This window comes from Pagrus pagrus (assembly GCF_965226575.1).
Source record: "Pagrus pagrus genome assembly, chromosome: 8".
Classification (NCBI taxonomy): Eukaryota; Metazoa; Chordata; class Actinopteri; order Spariformes; family Sparidae; genus Pagrus; species Pagrus pagrus.
In genome coordinates, this window is record NC_140192.1 from 5,129,676 (window position 1) to 5,157,448 (window position 27,773).

Here is a 27,773-nt window from a genome sequence, read left to right on the forward strand (position 1 = left end):
GAGGTATAGTCAATCACACATCAAAAAAGAAAAAAAAAAAGTTCCTTGTTCTCAAAATGAGGAAGCTTTCTTCCTACACAATTACAAAAGGTCATTAACTCCCTGGTAATGGTCCTGCACTTGGATGGTGAGTCTTTATTCGATTGAAGCTTAATGAGAACTCATTAGTGTAACATTAACACATGCACAGGTATCGTGCCCCTCTGATAGGAAAGAGAGATATCCAACATCTTTAGGCAATGGTGCTAACTAAATTTCACACTAAAAGCAGAAGTCACATGCTTCTGAGAATACCACAAACCACAACCACTTTTCTCTCTAAAGAATGCACGCAGTCCTCGAGGCGTTATTTCATCGATCTGCAGCCAGCAAGGCAGCACCTAACTCAACATGCAATGCTATTTCAATGGGACTCTGCTGATCAGTGTGCTCCCTCCGCTGCTGGTGACAGAGTTTGTTTTGGGAATCCTTGGAAATGGTTTGGCTATTTGGATCTTCTGCTTCCACATGAAGCCGTGGAAGAGCAGCACGGTGTTACTCTTCAACCTGGCAGTGGCTGACTTTCTGCTCAACATGGCTTTGCCTTTCCGTGCCAGCTACTACATCTCTCAGATCAAGTGGAAGTTTGGAGGCGCTTTCTGCAACATCTGCCTCTTCATGTTGGCAATGAACCGCAGTGGAAGTACCATCTTCTTGATGGCTATCGCTGTGGACAGGTACATGCGTGTGGTGCATCCCCATCATTCCATCAACTTTTTGAGCGTGCCCAAAGCCATGTGTGGAGCACTTGCACTATGGATGCTCACCTTCTCAATGACAGCTCATGTCTTCACTTTGAAACACAACACAACCTACTGCGAGAGCTTCATGGTTGAGACTGAACCCCAACGTAATCTGAGCTGGCATAAGTTTGCGTTTCTCTTTTCCTTCTTTATTCCTCTGGTTGTGATTCTCTACTGCACGATCCACATTATTATGCACCTGAGAGGAAGACAGTTGGCCCAGCATGCAAAGATTAAGAAGGCTCTGTGCTTCATCACAGTAGTTGCGGTGCTCTTTGTCGTTTGCTTCCTCCCGAGCAACTTCATGCAGCTGCTGATTTGGATCAAGACCCAGCGACTAGCCAACAGCCTCCCCCCATCTGAAGTCTGCACTGCCCTGGAAGACCCGACCAACCTATTTTACATCACCATTAGCCTGACCTATCTCAACAGCGCGTTGGATCCTGTGGTCTACTATTTCTCCAGCCCTACCTTCAAGAACTTCTGCAGGAAAGCTCTTCATCTGGCAGTAGAACCTTCTGAAAGTACGGAGAGGAGAGTTCGAGAAACAGGCTCGCAGTCGCTCAGCCAGCTGTGATCACAAAGCAAAATAAAGGAAGTCATTGAGGCAGCGAACAGCTGTCCCAAAACTGTCATGCAAGTGCTACAACCAACATGATGCTATTTTACTTATCTCATATAGTAGTTATCCGCACTTTTCAAAAATTAATTGGGTTTATAAAAATTGTTTTCTTCTATATAAACTGCACTTTTCTCAATATTTCTTTTGCAAAACACATGAAGTAGTAAAAACTACTGATGTTGCTGCTGTGACCTCATATGAGTAAAATACAAAACATAATAACAATGTCTCATAGCTTTCTCAGGGGATATATGATCGTAATGATACATAGTCATATGTTTTTTTCTGTGTTAATTAAATGTCTTTGCTGCTGTAACAAGTAATAAATAGATTTATCCTCAATATGCGTGCTGTGACATCTTGGATTATTTCATTTGACTTCCAGTTGACACTAAGTTGATGCAAGCTCTTCGCAGACTCGGTACACAGAAGTAGCGGCATAAACCAAATACATCAAGAGTTCATATTTAAATACTTGCATCCTGCTAACACTGCATGACAGAAAAGTTTTGGCACTGTAATGTAATACAACATCAGATACAAATGTACAATATGCAGTCTTGGCCTTGTGTCTTACATATCGAATAAAAACCCACGAGTCAGTGAGGATATAAACTCTAAAAAGTGGATGCTTACTTGTTATATATGGACTTATTTAAATTAGTTTATAGTTTCTTCTAGGTAGAGGACAACCACTTGAAAGATTAGCTGTAAAAAAAAAAAAGGAATTCATTACAAACCAACTGAACGAGTGAACAGCAAAACACATAACTGTTTTATTTTTAGGAGTGAAACTTTTAGCAGTTTTAGCAGCTGTGTATGTGTTTGCCATCTAATAATGCCTATGACACAGTTAAAAGCACTCTGGTTTCCCTGAAATGTAGTTCATACCACAAACACCCCCGCCCCCGCTATTTAGGTGGGGCCACAAAAATTATGCAGGCAACCATCAGTTATTTCCTTCAATTACAAGTAAAGGAAACTGGCTTAATGTACATGTAATTACCTCAAGTAAGTAGCGGATAAATACAGACGTACTTAATCATATATCTCTGCTACACATACAAGCAATAGAGGAATAGAGAACACGTCGCAGGTTTTAAAAACACAAGTCTCTGCATAGGCTCTCTCAGACACATTTTGCGTAGATGGAGTGGCATGTTTCAGTAATGGGCATGAATTATATTGCTAAAGTTATACAGAAGCTACGCTGCCAGGTAATGAGCCGAAAATTATTTCCTCAGATAGGATTTTCTAGAAGTTACGCTAACACATCTCAGGCCGTACGATGCAGACATTTATTGATTACTTGCTTTCTAATTTAAAATAAAAAATGGATGCCTATTTTTTCCTTTAGGCTGGATTTTTATGCAGGCATGATGTAAAGTGTGTCAAAATTGCAAAAATTCATGTGAATTTGAAAAGGGAAGTAGGCACAGGCTGGTTTAGTAACGGTGTGGCAATGTCCTTATCTCAAGTGAGATTTCGCCCTTCTCCGTCTGTGAATCAAGCTGAAAACATCCTCTTGATGTATGCACAATGTGTGTGGTTCACCCACTACTCTCTAAGACATTTTCTATCTGTGAAAGAATCACTCAGTGATCATCCTCAACCTCAAATGTGACCAAGTTTTAGTTTCAACAACAAACTGCAGAGATATTTAGAGAGAAGTTAGTTAGTGTGGTTGACGGCTTCCTCGGAGAAATACCATGTGGGTACCTGTTTGACTCCATTAAGGGAAGTCTTCTGTGAGAATTGAAAATGATGTCAAAAAAGTAGCCCTCAGATGTGGTTACCAAATATGCACTCAAAAGGTTGTGATTTGTGGCCAAGCAGGACAAATGTTCTTGCAGCCCACGAACATTTTTATGCACTTTAATACTTAATTCTTCCATTAACTTCTGTGTAAGCACCATAACAATAAACTACCCAAGCATCTGTGAAATACAGTCAAATACGCAACAGCCGTCTAGATACTTCTGACATTAAAGTTATTTTATCTGGCGCACAAATACAGTATGAACACTATCCCGTCCATTCATAAAACCTATTTCTGCAACATGCCAGTAATCAGAAATACATACACATAACCATAAACAAGCCTGGAGGTAATTAAAAATAAAATAGATTAATAAATTGCTGATTATAGAAGTTTTCTTTCCCCCAAGAATTCCTCTACACAATCTATAATGAAAAGCATTTATTCAGATATTACATGAACAGTTTGAAGATAGATGTCAAGTGCAAATGTTGCATCTCAGCCCAGGACAGACCAAGTAAGAATACATAAATATGGCTGAAGAAATAGTGTCAGTTCATCCCGAAACTCCATTTTGCATGTTGAGAAACTCCTGAAAAACAAATTAAAGTAAAATCACAAGTCTGATTATTGATTTTTTTTAAAATACAGATGTCTTTTTCTTTTTAATAGCTTCAGTTACCTTCAGACAGCTTGGTGAAGGTAAGCCATTTGTCAGCGTTCGCCCTCTTTGATGCTCTCTGTGTTTCATGTACTCCAGTGCGAGTGAGTCAGCATCGTCCTGACTGAAGAGCAGATTAAAAAAATCTGATTTAAGAATTCAACTTTCACATTTGAAAAAGGTCAAACACATACGGTGGGCTTTTTGTGCAAGAGTTGAAAAATAAAAACATATCTGAACGTAATATATAAACAGGTAAAGAGCAGTATTGATTAATTAAAAACTCAAAATAGTTTGCCTGTTCCAAAGAAACCCAGGCTCTGCTGTCAGGTGATAAATCTGATGTAAAACTGTGTCCGGGCAAAAGTCTTTTGATTGGCCAACCCAAAGATCTTTCTCTCCAATTGAATACTTCAGCTTCAACAATATTAAATTATGTGGAGAAGGTCAGAGAATTTTAAAAATGTGTCCTGTTTTTGTTTACATGTGGTGTGCACATACCTACATACTGTATTTGTGCTACAGTATATCGACAGTGGACAGCTTAACAACCATTCACACCTGGGCTCACCCAGCCCTAGCAACCCAAATGAAGGCTGGTTGGGTCAACGACACACAAGTGTTCTCCATCTTATCACCAGTAATGGAAGATGAGGATTACAAGAGATATTTCTATCCTCCACATATACCAGTGTCCAGCTCACTGCTATGTCATTTATCAGTGTATTGTTTTTTGGCCTCACTAAAACAAAAAACACTTACCAGTTCTGGCTGATCAGGTAGTCCACCAGGTCTTTCACCTGGTTAGGTTGGCCATTCGACACAATGAGCTGCTTGAGATGCTGGAAGTGTTTGGTCTTCAACAGTTTCTGGTGCTGTCCGTTCTCACTAATAAATGTTAACACAGTCTCCCTGATCTGAGGAAACATGGAGGGAATGTCATTTCATCATTCGATACTGTATCACAGTACAATCAAAAGAAATAGCGAAAAAGTTGCAACAGTGCAGATATGTTTAAATGCACCAGAAAGACGTCCCTGTAGTCTACATTTATGTTTACACTTACAACCTTATCTTTAACACCATCACACTATCAGACCAATTTAACAGCTTCCTGTTTAACAGCTTCGCTGATGCTGAGACTGGCACCCAGACACCAAAAACACCAAAAACAAATTAAGGTCAACACGTTTTAACTACGAATATGTTTCTATAGCAACAGGAATAATTTACTGCAGCAACACTTAAAGAGGCGGAAATAGCAGTTTGAAGGGAAGTGCTGACAGAACATAAAGTTTCAGTTCAGGTGCAAGCACGAATGAGCATGTGAGTCATGAAGGATAAAAAATAGTATAAAGTCACGTCTAACCTGTGATGGTATTCCAGCCAGTTCCCCGGTGTTCATAAGGTCCTCCACCTGCTCGAGGACAGCGACTGGGTTACAGACGGACAGAAAGCCCTGGAAACAGCAAAAAGACAGTGATGGTCACTGACAATGTGATATCATTTAGGCAAAAGAGATGCAAATCTTCCAGACAGTTCCTTCTCACATGTTTTATTGCCATGTATGTACGCACCTGGATCTGCTGAGCCTTTTTATTGGCACATGGGATGAGAAGGAGAGTGCCTAGGGCAAAGGCTGGCAGATTGAACTGTGCGAAACGATTGGCAATTCCTATCAGGTCCAGATTCAACAGGAAAGGGCACCTTGAGAAGAAAGATGAGTGGCAGTAAAAATTAAGCGAATTTGACCTACACTGCCTTTTTTCATAAAGAAATGCCAACATTCAGCAAATAAACCTGGGTGCGTGAAACAGATTAAAAGGAAATGTGAAGATTAAAAAGAAAATGACGTACAATAATATAAAACATATTGATCTTTATTCTATTTTAAGGCCCTTGTGTTGACTTTAGACATAAAGTTTGAGGACATCTTAACACTGTTTGACTGCCAGGCTGCTTGGAAGCACAACAACAGAAAATTAATTTAATGTTAATATTAAAGCTCTTCATAGTACTAGCATGCAGGACAGCTGGCGGTAATTGGTTGAAGACGAGTAAAACGTACTTGAGGAGGAGAACAAAGGTCCTGTAGAGTGTTGCCTGTTGATCAGGACTCAGAGGAACAGAAGCTGTCACCAAGAAAACAGGCACAACAGTCAGGGCAGACTAAATAATAAAAACATGGATTTTAAAGTTGAGACATTTTGTAAAAACACTTTATAATTTTGTGCATTTATTGCAAGCTATGATCTCCATCTTCCCAGTATTAAACATACTTTGTACCTGAGACAAAAGGTGCCAGTATCATACTCCTCCAAGTCCTGGAAAAACTAGAAATCTGGGGAGAAAACAAAAGACGATTAACTTTGCAGCCCTCTCTTTATTACTACTGGTCATATTGTAGCAGTGATGCTTGGAGCTGATGTTATTTTTGGCTCAACACCTGCTCTCATGGGATGTCCGGTGGGTTAGTGGTTTAGTCGCATAACATTTGACAGCAACATGATTTGATGGTTTATACCTCTGCTGTATCTATTAAATAAAGTTAACTGGCCATCTATCTGAGTCATGGCTCTGGTGCAGGTTTATCATATACATTTTACAATACTTCTGAAAATGTACATGTTCTCAAGCAACAGAGGAACAACCACATTATTTTCATTTTGCATTACTTTAAATAAAAGCAATCAACGATATTACCTCCCACAGAGCAGGCACAGCCATGACAGCTTCTAGCACCCTCTGGAGGTGATTGATCTGAGGGGGAAAACACACATGCAAATATAAAACACACGACCAAGCTTTCTTTAATTTATGTATTCACGTGAGTGTGAGTGAGATACTGCTTTCAGCGTTCTCCTTATAGAATATGACTTCTTGAAATTCTGACTGAATAAAAAGATTTTTCTGATGCACGTCCTCTCACCAAGTTGAAGCCCAGCAGCTTCTGAAGCAGACTGTTCCACAGCTGAGGGTCGTACACCTGATACTCCAAGCACAGGTCTGCCACCAACCGCACCGCCTGAAAGGACAAAGGGTGCTTCAGTTTTCCTGCAACATAGTTCACTTAAAATGAAGTAACTAGCTGGAATAGTTTCAGTGTTTTCAGTTAGAAAGTACCTGTGGCTCATGACTGTGGTTCTTCCACAGCCCTTTAACCAAGCCCTCTTTTGGACTATTGAGGAAAGACTGCACTGTGTAAGGGATGTTCAATGCCTCCAGCTGAGACACAAAGATGTAGCACTTCAGGTAGTATCTGCATGGTGATATGAAACACAGAAGCATTTACACATCTTACAAACCCCTTAAACTAACTTTGCAATTACTACGTAAGTACGCAAACAAGGACTACATCAGTTGTCAGTGTATTTCTTGGCCTCTTACTGAATTTTGGTCCTGGGGATCTTTAACTGAGCCTCCAGCGTGGCTGCATCGGCGAGGCGGACGAGGCAAAGCAGCGCTCGAGTCCGATGACAGAAGGTCAGACGAGGGCCAGAAGTGCTGAGGGGCTACAGTGGGAGGTCCAAAAACAGACATCAGACACTTTCTCTGCACAATTTGTCGAATTTTGACGTGCTTCAGTTAATTACTTACCCAAGTTTCAGCAGATAGGATAGGGCGCAGAAGACGGACAGCATCATCCATGGGGCAAGACTGCAGCATGTACACCACCCTGAGAGCATCAAAAAACAACAATCAACATTGCTTTTAAACAGATTTAAAGTGCTGTAGGTGATAACACAACCTTCCTTTTTATTGACAATTAATGCAAAAATGCTGCAAAAAGTGACAGAGATGTCTCTACCTCATTAAGTCCGGGTCTTCCTCGATGTTGCTGACACATTCATAATTACCAATATCCTTTATTAAAGAAATAAATGCTTTGTTAAAATTCTACACATTGGAGTCTTAAATTTGATAAATGTAATTTAAGAATAGGAGACGAACCGAAACTGTGAATAACTATATAAAATAAGTGTAAGCTCAGAGTGACACACACCTTGGTAACAGCAGGGCCTGTTTTGCAGATCCATTTTTCCAACATCATGTTACGGATTTTAAGGAGATCCACGTTGTTTATGGTGGCGATTTCCTTAACCACTGCATGTATGTCTGCTCAGAGGGAAATGATCCAATTACAAAGAACGAACAATGTTGTTTACTTGGCTCCCAGTCGCAAAATATCAAACAATCTTAGCATGCATTGTGAAGGAGGATAGTGCAGTGTAAAGAAGAGGAAAATAATCTTCAGTGTCATGTTAAAGTAGTGGAAAGCAAAATGGAAGATATAACGCACTTATTTAGCAGCCTAAAAATAAAGTTGGTCTTAAAAGAGGAACCATGCCTCACTTTTACAGCAGACTGCTATGTCAAAGTGTGCTCACCAGGATAAGTTTGACCTCCTGTGTCTCTGTAGTGCTGCTCCACACTGCTGTGCTCATACAGGGCCACTACGAGCCTGGCTGGCAGCCCAGTCAGTTTCAGATTCTCTGGGCTGTTCAGCTGGCTTGTTATCAAGGTGTTCTCAGTAGCTGAGCGCTGGAACTGCAGCTTCAGCTTGGACAGAAACATCTCCCCTCTGGCCCGTGCTGCGTCCTGCTCATGAGCAGGAGGAAAGGAGTGAATAAAAAAACAGCATGTTTATGATAAAACTAACCAGATCTGGATGTGTGGAACTTTAAATGTATATTGTATAATTTAAATCACAGAAATACAGACCTCAAGGTTTGGATCCTTCAGCCAGGCCTCTCCAAGAGCCAAGCAGAACCTGAGTGACTGCGCCTTCTCATGGCCTGTAGTGGAGAACAGGAAACAATTCAGTACATGCATACACACACAAACAAGCAGTGTAGTGGCAGTGTCTCTCATCTGTCAGTCAGACCTGGTGGCAGCTCCTGGGTGATCTTGTGGGCTGTGGCAGCAGCCCACTCTGGGCTCTGAATACAGTGGATGAACTTCATCATGGTCTTAGCCACCTTGACAATCTCTTTATTGTAGCCATGACCCTGACCCTTTCTTTTCTGCTCCAACAGTAAAGGTTTCATCTTCTTCTCAAACACATGGTTTGCTGCTGACATGTATAACTTGTCAAGGCTCACCTGGACAGAGACAAAATCAATAACTTGATAAATATCAAACTTTACGGATAAACCTATCATTTTTGTGATTATACAGAGTAAGGCTACTTTTTAGATTAGTGTGCTTTACCTTCATCAGCTTGCTGATCAGAAGAAGTGTAGGGAAGGTCTCCTCGCTGAGCTCAGGAGCTAAACACAGAAATTTGTTTTAGTTTCCTTAGTCTGAACACGTCTCATTAACTCCTAATAACAACTCCTTGATGACAAACACAGCTACAAGTGTTTAAAGTTTCAGTTATCACCTGTCAAGAGAAATTACTTCCTTTTACATTACATCTGATACCAACAGGCAACCACCGCAGATATAATAAAATCAGAGTAGTCTGGGTTTTGTTAGCAGTAATACTGAAGGATGAAAATAAGACAGTGGCACTGGCTAACTTACAGATAATCTTCCAGAAATGTTTGGTCTGCATAAGCAAGTGGAAGGGCAGTCTGCTGTTGGACAGGGGGTGTGGCAGCAGGCTGTTTTCCAAAAGATACGTGTTCTCCACGTCTGAGGCAGGAGACACTCGCTTGTAGGACTTCAGGTGCTGAAGGAGGCCTGTTGCCTGCACAATAAAAGACATTGGTTGCTTCACAATACATTTTGAAGACGAGGAATTATTAAATTATAAACATGCTTTGTGTTTTTTTTCTTTTACCTGACTAGTAGAAAATGTTGTCACATTCTCGTCAGCAGCCTGTATGATCTTCAGCACTACTTCGATCCTCTCATAGTTGTAAGGGCTGAGCTGTATGAGAAAGGCATTTTGAAAGATTTATACCCTAAATCCTACACACTGGCCCTTTAAAGATCAGCTTCTCCTCGTTTGTCCCCCATGCACAAACCTTCACTATGGCAGCGCAGAGACTTTCTGTGAGCTCGCTGGTGCTGTGCAACATCGGGATAACCTGCAGGACTCTCTCCAAAGCATCTGCGTGACACAGAGGCTGCGTCTCTTCCTGACTTGCGCCCAGGTCACCTGCACCTTCCTCGTCCTCTTGGAGCAGCAGCAATGTGGTAATGTACTGGTTGATCACACGGTCACGGTCTAGACCAAAGGTGCTGCAGACGGAAGCAGACGGTGACTTTTAGCACAGGCAGAAAAACACTGTGACGGGCAGAGTCTGAACCCAAATGGAGCCGTATATTCCATATTGAAATAGATTGAAGAGTATGACACTACAGAGTGAGCAGCTAACCTGCAGTACTGGAGGATAATGTCTGGGGTGATCTTCCTGTTTTTCACCAGATCAGGGATCAGACTACTCTTCATCTCAGGTCGCTGACGGAACACTGGTTGGATGGATATCTGGGCCCGAAAATACAAGTAAATGTGAAGTCAGGAGAGACTTGTTTAGTATAATGTGAATATAATTATGAAGTGGTTTTCATCCACATACACACATACACACACACCTCAAGTTTGCTAAGCTTGATGCCCCATTCAGCATCAGTGATGACAGAGAGGAACTTCTCTTGTTCCTCTGCCTCACCATACAAGCAGCATAGATTGGCTCCAATCCTGGCCACAGCCTGAATAAAAAAAATCGAGCTTAGAGTTAGTGGCTGATTATATTTGCTGATGAAAACATGAATGGAAATGTGCAACCACATGTGTGTGAACTTTTCCTTGATCATTTGATGACATAATACCTTTCAAGGCTTCCCATTTCAGATAGATAAGTCAATCAGGTGTAGAGAGATGGTTTAAAATAACTTATTTGCTAAGTTCTGACGTCACAACAACATTAAAATCTACTGAACATGCCACAGAACTGTTTCCATGAGTTTCTAGTACCAGTATTTACCCTTTTGCCTGGATCTTTTTCATTCATTTCTATTTTTAAAACGCTAAAACAGTTTGACAAAGTACAGAAGAGCAGTGATCATATTGCCTACCAAGATTTTGTCATAGTTTTGCCAGGTGTTGTCAATAACCTTCCACAGTACTTTGTAGACTTGTGCTTTGGAGAGGAGTGTACAGAGTCCGATAGCCAGATCACAATCGACCACCCTCCAGTTGAACACCTGAAGTCGATAGAAAATAGAGACACAGTTATTTAGATATATACTAAAATGCAGTAAATGTAATACTACCCTCTCATGACATCAAACTCACCTTGTTCAAAAGAGCCACAGCAACAGCGTTCAGTGTTGAAGTAGTTGACTTTTGAAGATCCGCTAACCATATCTTGTACCTTTGAAGCGCTTGGGTATCATACAGCTGAAAGAAGAGTAAACATTTTACAGACATTTTTTAGTACAAACATTACCAAATGTTTTGCTCAACCTATGATAATTGTACCATTGTCTAATAAGTATACAAGGAAGTGGTACTGATAGCACCACTAGATATGTTGCAGCCATACCTGTACACTGAGCTTCATGTCCATTACATTAGAGGTGATGTGCTGCAGGCAGCTGCCGTATGAGTTGAGCAGCACCCTGAGGGCCAGCTCCAGCTGACTGCACTCCTGTAACATCTGTAACATGTTGGACAGGGGACCCAGGAGGGGCTGCAGGTAGTTTGAACCTGCATTTGGGTCAGGCAAGACACAAGGTAAACTTTCAAAAATTACAACTTCAAGAGGGGGAAAAAAAGAAAGTGATATATAAACTTAAGCACATACCATCTTCAAATGATGAGTGTGAGAGACAGGAGCAGTCAAGTGGGTACAGTTTAATATCTGCAAGATTGGGAATACATTAGCATAACAGCTGAGGGACTCGCTCCAGACCGCCCTAAGGTGATGAAATCCTTAATAGACATTAAATAGATTATAATTTGAGCATCTTACCGTGAGAAACAGGCAGCAAGCAGTTGGTAATTTCATATTGGACTGGAAGCACAGACACTGGGTCCAGAACAATGCAGTCTTCATTAAAGACATCCTGAAAACTCCACTGAGAATATGGATCTTTTTCAGCCTCCAAGGTCAAATCCTGTGACACGATTCAAATACAAATTTTTATTTGATGCATTTGGTTTATTTCACAACTTTGTAAAGGGGAGGTATTAATCAATGTTCATTTCCATCAACTTTTCTTGTTTGTTTCTTAAATGGAGGAATTTTTTTTAAAGTATTATTTTTTGGTTTGCCAATTTTAAAATATTCAAATCCAATAGGAACTGTTTTACTGCAATTGCACAAACTCTTGACTGAAAATGATTTCTTATCTAAATGCTCTTATTTGTAAACATGATGGCTGATTTACAACAGACAAATAACACATTAAGCACAAACTAGAACAAAATAAAGTAAATGTCATTCTATGGAAAAGAAAAGGCAAGATACTAACCTTGGCAATAAAGCCATAGTTGTCTGATAACTGACACTGATGATAGACATCCATAGCTATCCGTGTGCACTTGCAAAGCTCCAAACAATCAAGGAGTAGATCTGTAACAGTTGTTATAATATTGAATTTAAGGATTTAGCAACTTTGAAATTATTTGAAGCAAGAAAGAGCAGTCAGGCTAACTCAGATGTCACACAAAGAAACGTGTCCAATGTGAAATATTACGACGCCTTGAGGCGCTTTCAGATGTACAGTCACAACAAAACCATCATCATTTTTTACTGCAAGATCACAGCAAATTAATGAAGATAAACAGTATCTAGTCTAATGACTGCATTATAAATCTAGCTGTTTTCACAAACATAAAATGTTGTTGAACATCATTGATGTTTGCACGTTCTTCACCTGAATGGCACACAGTAATGGCCTGGCAGGCCAGATCATGGATGACTGCGGGCAAATCCATGTCATCAGGAAGCACCATGGGCACATCTGCCTCCAGCATCTGGCATAACGTCTTTGCAGCAGTGAACAAAACCTTCCCTGTGCTTGTGTTATAGTGGTGTTCATACAGTTCACTGATGACATGAAGGAAAGAGAACAGAGAAATATAAGAGATTTTCCATATGCCCCATCAGTTTCCCACCCCTGGATTCACACATACAGTACGGCACAACATCCAGACATACAAACCTGAGGATTTTGAGGGCCTTGTCCACTTTTCCCACTCGCAGCGCTCGCAGGGCCAAGTCAGACCAGAGCTCCTGTTCGGTGCGCTGCAGTTGCCTTCCTAGACGACGTAAGTCAGCTTCTGTGGAGATCGTCTTGGTCTTGCCATCAGGATCATTCGCCACAACTGGAGTAGTAGTAGCCTTTATCTTAGACGAATGGCGGCCACGTGTGTTTTCATAGGCTGTGATGTGATGCTCCTGGATTTGTTTTCTCATGTTTGGATCCTCATAGTTGGACGGGGTGAAGAAAACATCAAAGTCCTCCTGAAGAAAAGAAAAGAGACAGCAGGTTAAAAATAAAAGCTCAAATACAACTTAAAAACATTCACTGAATTAGACTCACCTGTAGGTGGGCGATCGCCTTGAACATGATGAGATTGTTTTCGCACTCCATGCTTTTAAGAGCATCATCTGCAGAGGGAAATAAAAACTGGTATCACTCTATGATGTTCAAGTGCATGTTTATAATTGTGACAAGTAAATACTTACGTTTTTGAATTATATGTAGGTATTTCAGAGCTTCCACCGACACCTGAGCGATGACCATCTGGTGTTTCTTGTGCTATCGAAGACAGGCCAAAACAAAGTTGAGATATACAAAATGCCAAAATGAATATAAAGTATGCTTACCCTGAGGCTGTTCTGCCATTAATGTTCAGATCTTAGGGGGGTGATAAATTCAAGTTTTATGTATGGTATTCTTTGAGGCTTGTTCTTGATGTTTTAGCTGTGTAGGCATCTAAATATGCAATCACAGGTGCCCGGAGAAAAGCACCCAGGCAGGGGACATTCTGGCATATCAGATCAGATTTCTGTCAGCAGCAGCAGCATCGGATATATCACGATAAAATGGCATCCAGCGCTCAGCAAGAACAAGTACTAATTCTTAAAATGCAGCAACACATGACCTTGGTGGTCTTGAAATTGCATCAAAATTGAGAATTGAATACAAATACATAAAATGACACATGACATCATCTCTCTCCTCACCTCATCAGATATGTGGTCTTTGTCCTGCAGCTGCAGCCTAGCCCAGGATGTGAGACGCTCGATCACACACTCTGCCTCTGCAGAGGACAGCTTCTTCAGGACAGTCATGCACTCCTCAGTCTGAAAGCAGCATGAAAGACTTCCTATCAGTAAATCGTGGATGCATTAAAGGAAACTATTTAAATTTGGTGATTTCATATTTCCACGGAGATGAGCATACCTTGCCTTGGCCAATCAGCTGAATGAGAAACAAGAAGTTTATCTGCGAGGTTGGAAGTTTGTAGGCTTCAGCTAATGTCAGGGAGTCTTCTAAAGACATTGGCAAATCTTGCTTCAGGATGTATCTAATCAGAGTCTGAGGAAGATGCACAGTATATATGAAAAAGGTTAATAGAGAGGCACAGCAGTGTTCATTTGTCACATAATTAACCAAATCCAAATTACCATAGTTTGAGTGGTGTTAGAGAGGTTGAAGTTGCGGATCCCATAGCCCCTCAGAAGTTTTCTGATCTCCATCAGCCGGTAGCTCTCCTTTAAAAGCTCTTGTCTGGGGAAAATATGAGTTTGAAAAAAATGATATAGAAACTGCTAATATGACCAATTATTATTATTATTTTTTTCATTTTTGAAGGAAAAAAAGGATCAGGGTGAGAACACTGTAAACATACTTTGGTCCATCCATCTTTAGGTACTGCTGAACCAGTTTTTCTACCACAATACTCCAGGGTACTACAGCTTTCTGCATGATCTCCAGCACTGCATCCACCATCAGCTGGCAGGAAATACAATAATGTGAGCTTTCACAAATCCTTATACAAACTTAACTATTTTTTTTACCACATTACTGACTGGCTTTACTGCAGCTGTTAAGACAGCTCATAAACCATAAGCATGTTACGAACTGTGTCCAAGTAGTGTTACAGGAACTTACATCGGTATCAGTCATGCAGCCTAACACAGCGACTGCTTTGGCTTCCCATTCTGTGAAAAGTGTTGTGGTCTGAGAACTGCAGCGCTCCAACAGATCCTAGTGAAGATTAGAGTGAGTGGAGAAACACTTCAAGCATTTGGACAATTAAATGTTTGTTTCCAGTGGGCTTGACAGTGGTGGAGATTTACCTTGATATACTGTAGAAGCAGCTCATCAAAAGGAATCTCATGCTCTTCCGCATAAGGCTGGATACTGCTCTCCACCGTGGCCGCAATCAACTCTGGAGCTGGCACTTTGTCTAGCATGAAGAACGCGACACGCCGTACGCTCCCCTTTCAAATTCAGAAGACAGATAACATTAGGAAACAGAAAAAAAACGTACAACCCACTCAAAATGTACCAAAATGTATCATCTTTATAATATATATATAGCAACAACACCATAATGTACCTAAAAGTTTTTTTTTTCTTTTTCATTTTCATAATGAATTAACATCTAAACCATAATATCTACAAAACAGAGCGATCTCTACAGTTCCCTGCTGACATCTACAGGCATAGATAAGCATAACCTCAGCCCCTACATGACATGTTTTTATGCATTTTAATACAATATTTTCTCGAAGCTCAAATGTAATAATATGTCACTAATAAGAGACGAACCTTCTCAAAGACTGAAAGTGAAAGTCTGCAGCTGTATTTCCGGTGCAGGTCCAGGAGCTGACGGAGGTTGGACACTAGGGTCTTGAGGTTCTCCACCTCTTCTGCACCATAATTATCATCCTTAAAAAAAGATGCATATAAATCATGAATCACACAATGTCACGATAATTAAGAAAAAAATGTATGCCTGCAGGTAGATCATGTGAAATAGAAAAATATGGCTAACTTACAGATTTCATCCATGCCCATAGAGAGGGCAGTCCAAGCACTGCCAAGTCCAACCCATTCTGGGGCCAAGCACTCTGAAACAAAATAATATATTTACATTCACTGGTTTAACGACTGTGACTGATACTCTTCGTTTTCCAGACTACTAATTGTGAGCAAGTGATGGAAGTCGCTTTTCCCACATTATCTATTGTTGAGATTTTAGCTTCCAATAGTTTCCTCAAATCATCAAAAACATTCAAAACTTCAGCAGCTGGCTTTACTTAACTTTCTGGTCAAGATAAAATTTTTCCTTTACCTTTTCTGTCAACTCCAGATTCCTTGCCCTCTGCTCGAGCCATCTCGCTAGGATTTTCTACATAAAGACAGAACTTTGACTCATGAAAACATAGCACCATACGGTGGAGATGTCAGTATTTTAAGCTTGAGATAATGTATCCTACCTGTCCTGTTGGAACCACTCTCCTCACAAAAGGTACAAGAACTGTCCTAAACCAAGGACAGAGGTCCTGGGACAGCAGGTCCTCTGGGATGGCTCCAAGCACAGCTTCAAGCTTGCTCTCATCAAACTCTGCTGCAATCTCTCCCTGCCACAAAAACGGAGCAGTAAACAACTTCAGAATTGACACCGACTCACAGAAAGTTTTTTTTGATTCATCATCATCATTTACTAGCACTAAATGCATGTGTGAGAAAATGCCTGCATTACAAGATAAGTTATTGATATATGACAAATGTTGGTTGAGTGCATGAAGCAGTTTCTTTACCTCACATCTGAGCCAAAGGAGTTGTGCACCCTTCATGTCCCCTTCTCTTAGGTGAGTCAGAATATCTCCTAAATTGTCATTGCTGTTCAGAAACTCAATCCAGGCGATCCCACTATGGATGACAGAATAACACACTAGAAAGATCACACATTCGTGAACGTCATGAACAAAACACAATATCGAAAGTTTACTGCACGACATGGGAGACCACTAAGAATTTGAAATTACTTGAAATTATCTGGGCCGTGCAGGCTGCAGAATGTTGCCAGCCTAGCCAAGGCCTCTTGGATCTGTAAGGAGGAGTATCGTGTAGCAGCATGGTTTAGCATCTTCTCTGCTGTCTCAAAGGTCGGCCACGGGGCCTTGAGGCAGTATTCCTCCACATACTGCTCATCCTAGGAAAAACACACAAAAAAGTGCTTCTATTAGAAAGGTGTTAACACTTGATAACAATTTTAATTTGCTAAGACTAACTCAAGAAGTCCAGTTTTAATTTTTGAACTCTAAATTAAAATCAAACTACTCAAAAGACAAAAACAGCATTGCAACACTGACTGTGATCTTTATCAGGTTGGTTTTGGCCTCCTCCACAAGTTCAGACCACGCATCCTGTCCATAGCCGCCAACTGATGCAGAGGCTAACTGTTCCAGAACAAAGTCAAGCTTCACCTTGTAAACAAGCTGAACAAAGAAAGGATGGTTAGTTGTGTATAGCCTCGATCAGAGTAATAATTTATATACAAATAGCAACAACCAAAAAAACCCCCGGCTCAGATAACATCTTTTATTCCACTGCCCACTGATGCCAAAGAACAAAAGTAAAAGAGTCTAGCCTACAACAGTTGCATAAATGTTACTTTTATTTACAAGACAGACGACACACTGACCTCCAAATCCAGCTCAAATGTGATTGCAAACTTTTCAGCCTCTTCAAACATGTGTTTGTGAAGAAGTCTACTAAGTCTGTGAGTGGAGAAAAGTCAAGTAAGTCAAATATTTCTGCCATCATACAGACTACTGTTACACAACCTACAACTATGCAGAAATATATCCAGTTAAAATGAGGTACCTGTTCTCTGGCAAAGCCTCTGTGAAGCACCTGACAACAACAGACGATATAGGCTCTCCTCGACTACTTGATGAAGAACACAGAAAGAGGACCAGGTCATATTTTTAAAAAACATTCAAATACTGGCTGAACTTTATTGTTGTCATACAAAAATATCCCACCTTTCTGGGTTCTCACAAATCCCCTCCACTAGATAAATCGTATCCTGAAATCAGAGGACAGAGGAATTGTTTTCAGAGCAGAGCAATTGACTTGAATGTGCAGATATATGAACATCTAGAAAGAGCTAATTTAATATCCATATAACAATTTAATAAACACTGATTGCTTACCATGTTTATTTTTGTCTGGACAAGACAGGAGACTGAGGAGACATCCAGAGAGTATCCAACAGTCATGGAGGGCAGGAATCGTATTTGCAGTGAGTTGATCTGTAAAACCAGCATATTGAGTTCAGAACAGGACTCTCAGTTATATTATAATAAATGACAGATAATCATCTATTATAGTTTCTTCAAAACTGCTACCTGGCTGTTGTCTTGCTTTGTCAGAGTAATCATCTTCATGCTGCCCTTGTCTTGGCTGTAATGCAAACAGAATAATTTACATTTTAAACATTGTTTCACTGAAGTCCCTCTGCATATTTATTGCTGCAGCAAGTAAAGCATTGATACATACGCCATCATGGAGGCAGAGCCACATTCTGTGGTGAGTTCAAAGTCATGAATGGCAACATCCGGCCAACAGTGAATCATGACAAGGAAATGTAGGTCCCAAAGACTCAGGGTATCCTGAGAAACGCAAAGCAAACCTCAAATACTTTTGATGGGACCTCATGCAATAGTTTATCAAACAACTACAGGTGATTCAACTCAACTCACCTCAGTGTCGAGAATATACAAGAGATTTTCCACCACAACCATCTTCCTCACACCTTTGAAGTAAACATTTAAGAATATATGTTACAGAATTTTAACCTTTTTCTTGTTTTATAAATAGTTCACATTGTGTTTCCATTTCTTATGTTCTCTATTGTTACTGGGTTTTACTATACACTATATTTATTACTACCTATGTCCCATAACGTGAGCACAAATATAAATCACTTGTCCAGCTTTACCTGGAATTAAGCTATTGTTGACAGAGTGAGCGAGGCACATCTTGGCCTGATGAGGGTCCATCGTCCAGTGAGTCACAACATTTTCCTGATCCCCCTGTGAAGATAATAATGTTGTAACAAGTTATACCATGCTTCATATAAAGAGTAACTACCATTCCCAGAAATGTTTTACACAAATATATTTACATATAATTTACATTAAATATTGCTAAATTATACTTTGTGATTTCTTAGCAAGCACTGTGATAGAATAAAAATCAATGAGAAATGAAATTCAGAAAAATGAGACATGCATACAGCATAGCATGAACAAAAAAATGAGCAATTAAAAGTACCACAGCCCATAAGTTGAAGAAAAATGCTTTCATTTGCATGTAACCAATGCATCATAACTGCAGGTGGTAAATAAATAAATTAAGCTTCTCTTGCAGACACTGACCCCAATCAGGAAGTGGATTTCATTGCCCAGGTTGAACATCACTGCTGTACTGCAGCCCTCGTCATGGTAATCCCTGGTGGAGCAGAAGTCTATCTTGATGAGAGACTGGAGCTGAGTAGAGAAAAGGTGTACTTTTATTTCTGCTCTTCTAAAAAATATATTTGGCTTTAGCATGGAAAGAAGAAAGCCTTAATTTACCTCTTTCAAAGCTCCCAAATCCATTTTTTCAATGGCTGTGAAGACAAACGAAGAATGAATGTTTAATAAGTCAACAAAATGGCTCCAACAAAACTTTAAGTATAGCTCATATGATGTTTGATACCTGTCTCGATCTTTGCCAGAGCAAGGTTTGTAATGTGGAAAAAACCATCCTTTACGAGAAGGAACACATGGTACATCCCTGTCAATAAATAAAAAAAGAAATGAACAGGACATCATTCAGAAATCAGATTAAAAAAATTAATCACCTGGAGAACACATTATAAATTGCGCCATGTTTCCAGTACAGATGACTCCCCACATATAGAAATGTTACCTAAGAATGCCTTGTCCTCCTCTGTGATGAGATAGCGGTATGTTTTCTTATCATCTCTGGATGGTTTTTCTACCAAAGCCTTGTAAACACAGAAAATGACACAAGATGTTAATGTACTGTACATAAGTGCAACTCATTTCAGAAAAAAGACACACGGTAATCAGAATTATTACAGCCGGTGCCATCCCCCATGTCCTCTCAAGTGTTGTAGGTGAAATAACACATTAACAGTGTAACATTTCATCAACCCTACACAAGAATACATTATAAAATATAAAAAAACACTTATACCCTGGTGAGAAGGATTCTCTTGTGTGGAACATAGATCAAATGAAGGTTTCCATTTCTTTCACAGACCACCAAAAACTGCCCATCCAGGCATACATCAATGGCATCCACATCAGTTTCTGAAAAATGAATCTTGGTATTAACATACAACAGCAACTGCGAAAGGTCAAACTGCATTGATAGGACACACATGAACTTTGGCATTTGACATCTGGCACGTGACTGAACCTGTACAGTATCTCAAACTGATTTTGCTTCGACTATACGGCCGGCCTTCAGTCATCTTAACAAATGCTTGGGCCGACTGATTAGGGATAAAGTCATATAGTGTAAGCCATCTCAGAGGACACAAGCTGACATCTGATCGATGGTAAATAGAAGATGAATTGACATTAAAAGAGTTGTATACCGAAGTGAAGAAGCAGCAGGATGGTCTGGTAGCTCTGGTCAAACAGGATGACTGTCTTGTCAGCAACAACAATGCTCCAGTTTGAACCACTGGAGGAGGAGAGACAGGGATCTGCCTGCACCTGCAAGAACCAGCATTCCCATCGTATCACTGATCAGTATTGTCACTAGCAGAGAGATAGACCATACTGAAAACATCCACTCCTAATTATTGTATTGTTATTACAAGAAGGAAGGGCCAATATTCATCCAGAGGGCCCAGAATTCCTCCTTGCTCCCCTGGATGTGAGTGTGTACTAAGTAAACTGATAAACAGTGACATAAGAGCATGTTTGGGTTTATATACTCCAAATACTGACATTCATTACCTCATTGGCAGTGGAGATTTTGACCAGTGTATCCACCTGATACAAGCCGCTACCATTTTCCTCCCTTGACACACTGCCGAAACGGACAGTGTTTGTATCTTCGTTGGTGAGAAGTTCAACGTCGCTCCACATCTCAATTCCGTGGTGCTACGTCACATGGAAGAAATAAAACCTTTTATTTATTATTGTTTTTAATCTAAGACTGCTTCAACAACGAGTTGTTTACTTGAAATGGGACACAGCTAGCCAACGTTAAGTTCACCTTAATGTTGTGATGATACTGCTAATGCTAGCTAGTAAGTCAGCTGAGAGTAAGAAGAAGAACAAGATTCAAGATTGAACTGCTGGTATCTATGGACATTGGCAGACTGGCACTTTACAATGTATTTACAGTTGATTGTAACTCACCAGTCTATTAAAATAATCTGACAGCGACAGCACACAGACTCGACATAACTCTGCAGTATTAGCTTTAGATTTGGCGGGTTGTTGTAAACTGACCGAGAAGTCCTGTGAATAATGAGTCTCTCGGTTTTGCCTTCCAGGTACAACTTCCGTTCTGAGGCTTCGTACAAATCACTCCTCCTTCATCAGGACTGGCAGAAATAAACTACAAACAACAGATTGAATTTTACTACTATCCACCTGTAATCCAAATCTGACCATATAAGTGTCAGAGTTTGCTTGGGATGTATACAGCCATGAATTAAGCACTACCTGACAGACTGTATTTAGGGGAAAGCAGCACCACGCTCCAAACAGTGGGGCGGGGCGTTGCAGGAAAGTCCGGAGAGCCTGCTTTGTGTTGCCAGGTTAGATACCTTCCAGTCGATTGCGGGGTCTGCTCAGCTACATTTACTGCAGTGTCTTAAAGATTAGAGGCGCTTTTGTTTTCATTCATCGGTAATGATGTATTTACAGAAGTAGAATCAATTGTAGTAATTAACATGACTTTTTTTTATTTTATTTTTTTACAGCGGGCTAATAAGAAAAAATACCAGCGCAACCCACTTTGGACCCACAGTGGTAAAATTGAATAACACGTATTTCGCGTAATTGCTTTATAACTACATATCATTGAATTGACTTCGTTAAAGCTGAAATACCTTATATACTTTGTACATACTTTTCTTGCTCCTGATCCTTGTTTGGTCCTCCCGGTTAGTGTTCAATAGCTCTGTTTGGGTTTTGGCTGAAAGTAGGGGATTCAAAAGGTAAAACCTGGCAACCTAGAACCAACTGGCTGAGCTAGACAACGGCTGTTCAGCAGCTAGCTACCTCTCCGTGCTCGTTTGCACAGTCAACAAAACAGCCGCGATATATATTACAGTGTGCTTCAGGATTATGTCGGTAAGTACCACTACACGAAGACAGACACGACACACATGGATGCAACAACTTTTAAATGACGTGTAGATAGGTTTACAATTCTATTTGGAAATCATTTTTCTTAAAGATGGCGGCTATTGGTAGCTAGCTTAGCTAAGTCGCTAAGCTAGCGCTAAAATCGCTCTCTGGAAGAATGAATGACGAACGTAGTGGTGATTTAGCCAATGTGGATAGCATATTGGCTAACTGTCTTGTTATTTTGAGTGCTGCCTCCTTAACAAGTATAGATTTGGGTCTAAAAAACGACACTCAAAAATCGATCGAATGTCGTATTAAGGAAGATGGTAATACATAAACATCAGTTGTAGCTATTTAACATTGTGATGACCTGTGAGGTGGGTTTAATTTTATTTAGTGATAAAGCAAGACTATCTCATTGATAGCATTTTCGAAAGCGCTGTTTCAGTATATGGTAACCACTGAACCATTAGCTAACTAACATATAATTATTTTTGCAATTCTTGTGTTTATCCATAACCGTCTGAACTGACTGAACTCTGTTGATTAAACAATCATCCAAGGAGGTCACATGTATACCACAGGATGTTTAGTGAATTAAAAAGTGATGAGTATCACAAGGCTGTGCAAAAGAAATAAAAAAAGATTGTGAGATTTAAATAGAAAGTTTCCATATAGAGAATGTGTGAACAAAAGGTTGTAACAATGCTTTTATAAAGACAAGCTGTATGACAATGGCTGCCAGTATTTAAAAAAAAACAAGGTAAGATATACCTTGTAGTTAAATCACTCTGCTCTCAAATAAGGAGGAGTTGTATTTAAAAACCTCTACATAAATTGAGTGTGTGTGTCTCATTTGCAGTTGTAATACTGAGCAACACGTCAAGCTCACAGTCATACCACTGATACTTAAAAGTCATTGTAACTCTCAGTTATGTCTCATGGTTTCCAATGGTGTATTCAACTAGGATAGGACCACAGGAACCACACAGATATGCCCCTTTGTGTGTTTTACTTCTGATTTCTTTCAGGCAAGTGACAATGACTCCGTCGACTTGACCAGAACAGGTTCTCCAGTTCATCACAGAAAAAAACATAACATGGAGTCGTCCAGATCTCCCAGAAGCTCCAAACACCACCATTCACGGTCAAGGTCACGCTCCAGGGACCGAAAACGTTAGTATTAGTAACAGCACCCAGGCAGTGTTGTATATGCCTGAAGCGTTAGTATAGGGTCATGGAATGACATTTGTTTTCAGTATACACTCATGAAGTGTATCAGTTGAATGTGTTGGAAGAAAACAGACACCCACTGACTTGTACACTAAAATAAATCTAGCTCATTTTCCTTTTTCTTGAGTCTGCTGAAAAGGTGATCTTGAAATGTATGTTTGTCAGCACTGTGCTCTCTGTTGTTTCCAGGTGACAGAAAATACAGACGGAGTCGAAGCAGGAGCAAAGAGGTAAATGAATAAATACATTTCTATGACTAGAAACACATATGATGTGATTTTGAAGGCCTTTAGTTGTAGTCCTTGTTAGTTGTAGGTTGAGGTGAGTATGTTTTATTAGATTAGATAATTTACAGTAACCAAAGTTAAGAGCAAAGACATAGATGGAGATGGCATTACTCACATGGAAAGGGTCCTTTTTTTTTTTTTTTTTTTTTACACTCCCTATATTGACATGTCTCAAAGGAAGCTTTCATCCTTGGATATCTGTCATTGTTTGTAACCATATTAAATGGTGAAGAGTAGCTTTTGTTTCCTTTTATTTTTTTGTTAAAACCTGTGTGTAGATCACATGATAACATTTCTACAATAAATCATACTCAGCGTGCTAATGCACGAAGAGACTGAACAGAAGACCCTGCTGACATAGCAAAATAATATGTCTTCTACTGGGACAGGTAACTATCTGCCATTCAAACTCTATTTGTCTCACAGTATTGGTAGAAAAAATGGAATTAACGTTTGCATCTCTTTCAGCCAGGGATGGGCATAATTAAACAAATTGATCCTGCAATGAACCCAAACAGAATCTCATGGTATTTTTTCATAGCCTATCTAATTATGCAGTTTTCTGTATAAAGAATAACAACTACCGTCCCCCTCTTTAGTGAACAAATTTAGGAATGAAGACCCATTCCAAAGTATGTTTACATGCGATAAACATGATGCGAGTCTGAAATGGGAAAGGTAACCCTGGCAAATAATAATTTTTAGAATTGCATCAATTGTATTCAGGAAGTTTACCCTTGTTTCATGTTAATTTGTCATTGTGTGTTATGTGATTTGGATGACATAAGTAGAGAAGCTGTAAAAAGTAAGTTGGATGCCCATCCCTACTTCCGTCTTTCAGTGGGTTCAAGTTCAAAGCATTTAGGTAACATTGAATTGTTTTTGTGCCTTAACTCACAAACCACATTTATTTCCTTTCCTGAGAATCATATCTAAAGGTTTGCACTATTAAAAGATTTGACAGGTCCCATACAAGCTGATTTGATTAATTCATATAATTATATCGAAATTGGTGCAGTCAAATTGATCTGTATCCCAGAACTGCCCACGCTTGCAATCATGTTCACTGAATGACATTCTGTATATGTTATGAGAGTGGATTTGAAATGACAAGGTTTTTTTTTCAACATTTCAAAATTTAATTAAATACCTTCTGCTCTAAGCCATGGTACTAACTCTTTTTGTTGCACTATTTTCCTGAAAGAGACAACTTCTTCTTAAAACAGGCACGAAAGAGAGATTCTCAGAAGCCATCCAAATCACACAGAAAAACAGATGAGCAGCAAGAGCCAGAGAGACTTTCAGCAGAGCATGGAGAGGAGCGATCCAGACGCAAAGACAGGAGGCCCTCCAAGGGACGGAGCTTGTCCAGGTCACACTCACGAGAGAGGTTAGTCTGGAAGAAAAGGCATAGAGAAATATGTTCAGCACATCATCTAACTTGTTCAATGACAGAGGAAAATTCTGGTTATTAAATACCACTCAGCATTTTTATATAAAGTATATTATCTATTCAAAATTTTTATCAAGAACAAAATTTTGGTTTCACTTTGATTCATGTCACTATTTTCTTTGACTCATGTTGATGGATATTATTTCTTTCAGGCGACATCACAGCAAAAGTAGGGACAAACGGAGATCACGATCGCGCAGCCGGGACAGGAAGAAGAAGGCCAGGTCTCGCTCAGGTTCAAGGACCAAACACCGTCATCATAGCAGAAGTCGCAGTAAAAGCAGGTAGGTTTAACTGAAATGTGAGAACTCTTGTCTTACATGATTGCCATTCTATATGCCATTAACAATTTGAAAACATTTTTTTTGGTTGTTCCATCAGAGATCGAAAGAAAAGGAGTGAGAAAGTGCGCAGAAAGAGTCGAAGCAGGTCTGTTAATCCACCTGCCTTCCGGGGCCGAAACACAGCTATGGATGCACAAGAGGCCCTGGCCAGAAGGCAAGGCAACAGCTTACAGGGCATTTACAGTCTACTGTAGATGGTTGGTCATACTGTTCTGGCCAGTTCTGAGCAATTAGCGGGCACTTATTGCATCTGCATAAGTGCATCTACAAAGCCTTTTATTTCTCATTTTACATACATATTCAACTTGTACTGCTCTATTGATGACATTTTAAGAAGATGATATGGTTAGAAGTTAAGCATAGATGAGTTTGCTGCAATCTGATTTTCTCATTCATGTTGCACTTACCAGAGAGCACTATTGTTCCTATAAGAAAATCACATTGGTAGGAAAGCAAGGAAAGATACAATTTTGATAGGTGGGTTGTACTGGTGGCCCAGATGTCTAAAACACTGACCATGTAATTATAGCATCCATAATTTTTAGTCTGGCCGGGGACCTTTGGTGCATGTTGCTTTTCCTTTTTTTCCACTCATTTAATTTCAAACCTTTACTGGCCCCCCATATAAAGAAAGGTACAAATGCTCAAAATGTACTTGAGGAGTTTTGCTTATAACTCTATTGTCACTTTTAGGTACACAGCAGTGAACATGATATGCTTTTAAACCAAACAGTAACGTGATCCCATTTTCGCTGCAGGCTGGAGAGAGCCAAGAAACTGCAGGAGCAGAAGGAGAAAGAAATGTTTGAGAAACAGCAGCAGCAACAGCAGGAGATAGCTGCAGGTGAAAGGCGCTCATTGTGCCAAGTTTTAAAACGTTGACCATTTGAGTCAGGTTTCAGTTACTTACTTATGCTGGTCTGTGTATTGTTTCCAGTGGCCGCCCCTATCGCTGTAGCTGCCGCTGCTGCTGCAGCAGCCTCCTCGAACCCTGGACTCAATGTGGCAGCCCTCCTGGCCTCTGGGACGCAGGTCACACCTCAGATTGCTATGGCAGCACAGATGGCAGCCCTTCAAGCAAAAACACTGGCAGAAACTGGTATTGCTGTGCCCAGCTACTATAACCCATCATCTGTAAACCCCATGAAGTTTGCGGAGCAGGAGAAAAAGAGGAAAATGCTATGGCAGGGAAAGAAAGATGGAGTAAGACTGGATTTAGATAAAAAATAGATATTGTGATGTTAAATCTTTATACATATTTATCATTACATGATGCTCATCATTTGTTTTCAATTTTTAAGGACAAGTCCCAGACAGCTGAGTTGTGGGAGAAGCTAAACTTTGGAAACAAGGACCAAAATGTTAAATTTCGCAAACTAATGGGTATTAAAGTAAGTATGAATATGGTAATCTGCTTAACGAATATGGGTTTAATTCCTCCAGTAAATCTCGAGTCCACCACATTTTTCTAACCTTTAACTTCCCTGAGTCAAAATTTATCTGGTGTCTTTACAGGGAGATGAAGAGGCCGAAGCTGCCAAACCAATTAACGATGAAGGCATGAAGACTCTTCAAAAGCAGGAGGAGATGTTTAGGAACCTTGATGTTCAGTACGAGATGGCAAGGTCTCAGACACACACCCAGAGGGGAATGGGCCTCGGCTTCTCCTCCTCATTCTCACGTGGAATGGATTCTATCTAGCGCCAAATATTGGCCGTCTTTGCCACTCATCTGATCATGTAGGACCACCAATTCATCGCCAGCCCTCAAGCTTGAGGATGCAGCTTGCATGGATGTTGCTCTGAATCTGTAATTTATTTATAGACAAACATTTTGCATATTGGAACATTACGTTGTAAATAGCCAGATGCTGAGTTTGTCTCAGTGTTGAATCTGTACATCTTCACAAAAAGGATGCATCAGCTTGACTGGTTGATACTGGTTAAAACTAGGTATTCGTTTGAACAATGTGGTAGCTTTTTTTTAAAACTCAAACATTTATTGATATGTAATTGTTTGAACATAAACTGAATATATTGTGGTTCAAGTGAGCACTGTTTACATCAATTTATTGAAAGGCATCTGGAGTCAATGTAGCATTAGAATCCTGTAGTTTTTTTCCCTTGATTGGGAAAAACAAAATGGGATTATAATACATATTGTCTTCAGGATCAAACCATGGATGAAGCTGGGCTTGAGGAGTAATCACACATTTCAAATGTTCTTGAAATAAATTAGTTTTGTGTTGAATATTTTTTTTTTTCACTATCATTTTTATTTTATGTGATATTTGTGTGAGTTATTAGCTCTTGGTTCAATTA

General features: G+C 39.9%; 3 protein-coding genes across 5 annotated transcripts; 2 read left to right on the forward strand and 1 right to left on the reverse strand.

Moving 5' to 3' along the window:
• Positions 1-390: 390 nt before the first annotated feature.
• LOC311261094 (hydroxycarboxylic acid receptor 2-like) lies at positions 391-1,663 on the forward strand (the record flags this gene model as incomplete). Its single annotated transcript, XM_084359487.1, has 1 exon — positions 391-1,663. The coding sequence occupies one exon, from the start codon at positions 391-393 to the stop codon at positions 1,357-1,359; it is 969 nt and encodes a 322-aa protein (XP_084215613.1). The 3' UTR covers positions 1,360-1,663.
• Positions 1,664-3,589: 1,926 nt separating this feature from the next.
• kntc1 (kinetochore associated 1) lies at positions 3,590-21,426 on the reverse strand. 2 transcript variants are annotated; one of them, XM_084359999.1, is made up of 62 exons: positions 21,197-21,426; positions 20,789-20,935; positions 20,422-20,542; positions 20,016-20,131; positions 19,725-19,803; positions 19,512-19,589; positions 19,388-19,422; positions 19,190-19,300; positions 18,751-18,844; positions 18,512-18,564; positions 18,309-18,421; positions 18,158-18,212; positions 17,963-18,061; positions 17,792-17,835; positions 17,631-17,693; positions 17,449-17,524; positions 17,117-17,242; positions 16,790-16,956; positions 16,562-16,673; positions 16,238-16,381; positions 16,093-16,149; positions 15,797-15,868; positions 15,567-15,686; positions 15,092-15,235; positions 14,904-14,999; positions 14,641-14,744; positions 14,417-14,519; positions 14,193-14,327; positions 13,973-14,092; positions 13,472-13,544; positions 13,326-13,393; positions 12,945-13,246; positions 12,657-12,829; positions 12,252-12,352; positions 11,750-11,894; positions 11,582-11,638; positions 11,321-11,484; positions 11,071-11,175; positions 10,851-10,979; positions 10,368-10,484; positions 10,151-10,260; positions 9,797-10,013; positions 9,610-9,699; positions 9,351-9,516; positions 9,036-9,094; positions 8,710-8,926; positions 8,547-8,620; positions 8,213-8,423; positions 7,828-7,940; positions 7,633-7,688; positions 7,422-7,500; positions 7,212-7,336; positions 6,948-7,083; positions 6,754-6,849; positions 6,528-6,584; positions 6,111-6,165; positions 5,893-5,956; positions 5,402-5,531; positions 5,194-5,283; positions 4,587-4,741; positions 3,846-3,948; positions 3,590-3,755 (listed from the first exon to the last, which is right to left on the reverse strand). In XM_084359999.1, the coding sequence occupies exons 2-62, from the start codon at positions 20,918-20,920 to the stop codon at positions 3,720-3,722; spliced, it is 6,642 nt and encodes a 2,213-aa protein (XP_084216125.1). In that variant the 5' UTR covers positions 20,921-20,935; positions 21,197-21,426; the 3' UTR covers positions 3,590-3,719. The 2 variants fall into 2 exon arrangements, with proteins under 2 accessions (XP_084216125.1, XP_084216124.1); XM_084359998.1 differs by having other exon boundaries at positions 17,631-17,696.
• Positions 21,427-21,978: 552 nt separating this feature from the next.
• On the forward strand, positions 21,979-27,702 carry rsrc2 (arginine/serine-rich coiled-coil 2). 2 transcript variants are annotated; one of them, XM_084359029.1, is made up of 10 exons: positions 21,979-22,138; positions 23,167-23,311; positions 23,558-23,598; positions 24,882-25,045; positions 25,261-25,392; positions 25,490-25,537; positions 26,211-26,296; positions 26,390-26,655; positions 26,754-26,843; positions 26,968-27,702. In XM_084359029.1, exons 1-10 carry the CDS (start codon positions 22,133-22,135, stop codon positions 27,151-27,153), a joined length of 1,164 nt encoding a protein of 387 aa, XP_084215155.1. In that variant the 5' UTR covers positions 21,979-22,132; the 3' UTR covers positions 27,154-27,702. The 2 variants fall into 2 exon arrangements, with proteins under 2 accessions (XP_084215155.1, XP_084215154.1); XM_084359028.1 differs by having other exon boundaries at positions 21,980-22,138; positions 25,490-25,606.
• Positions 27,703-27,773: the final 71 nt, after the last annotated feature.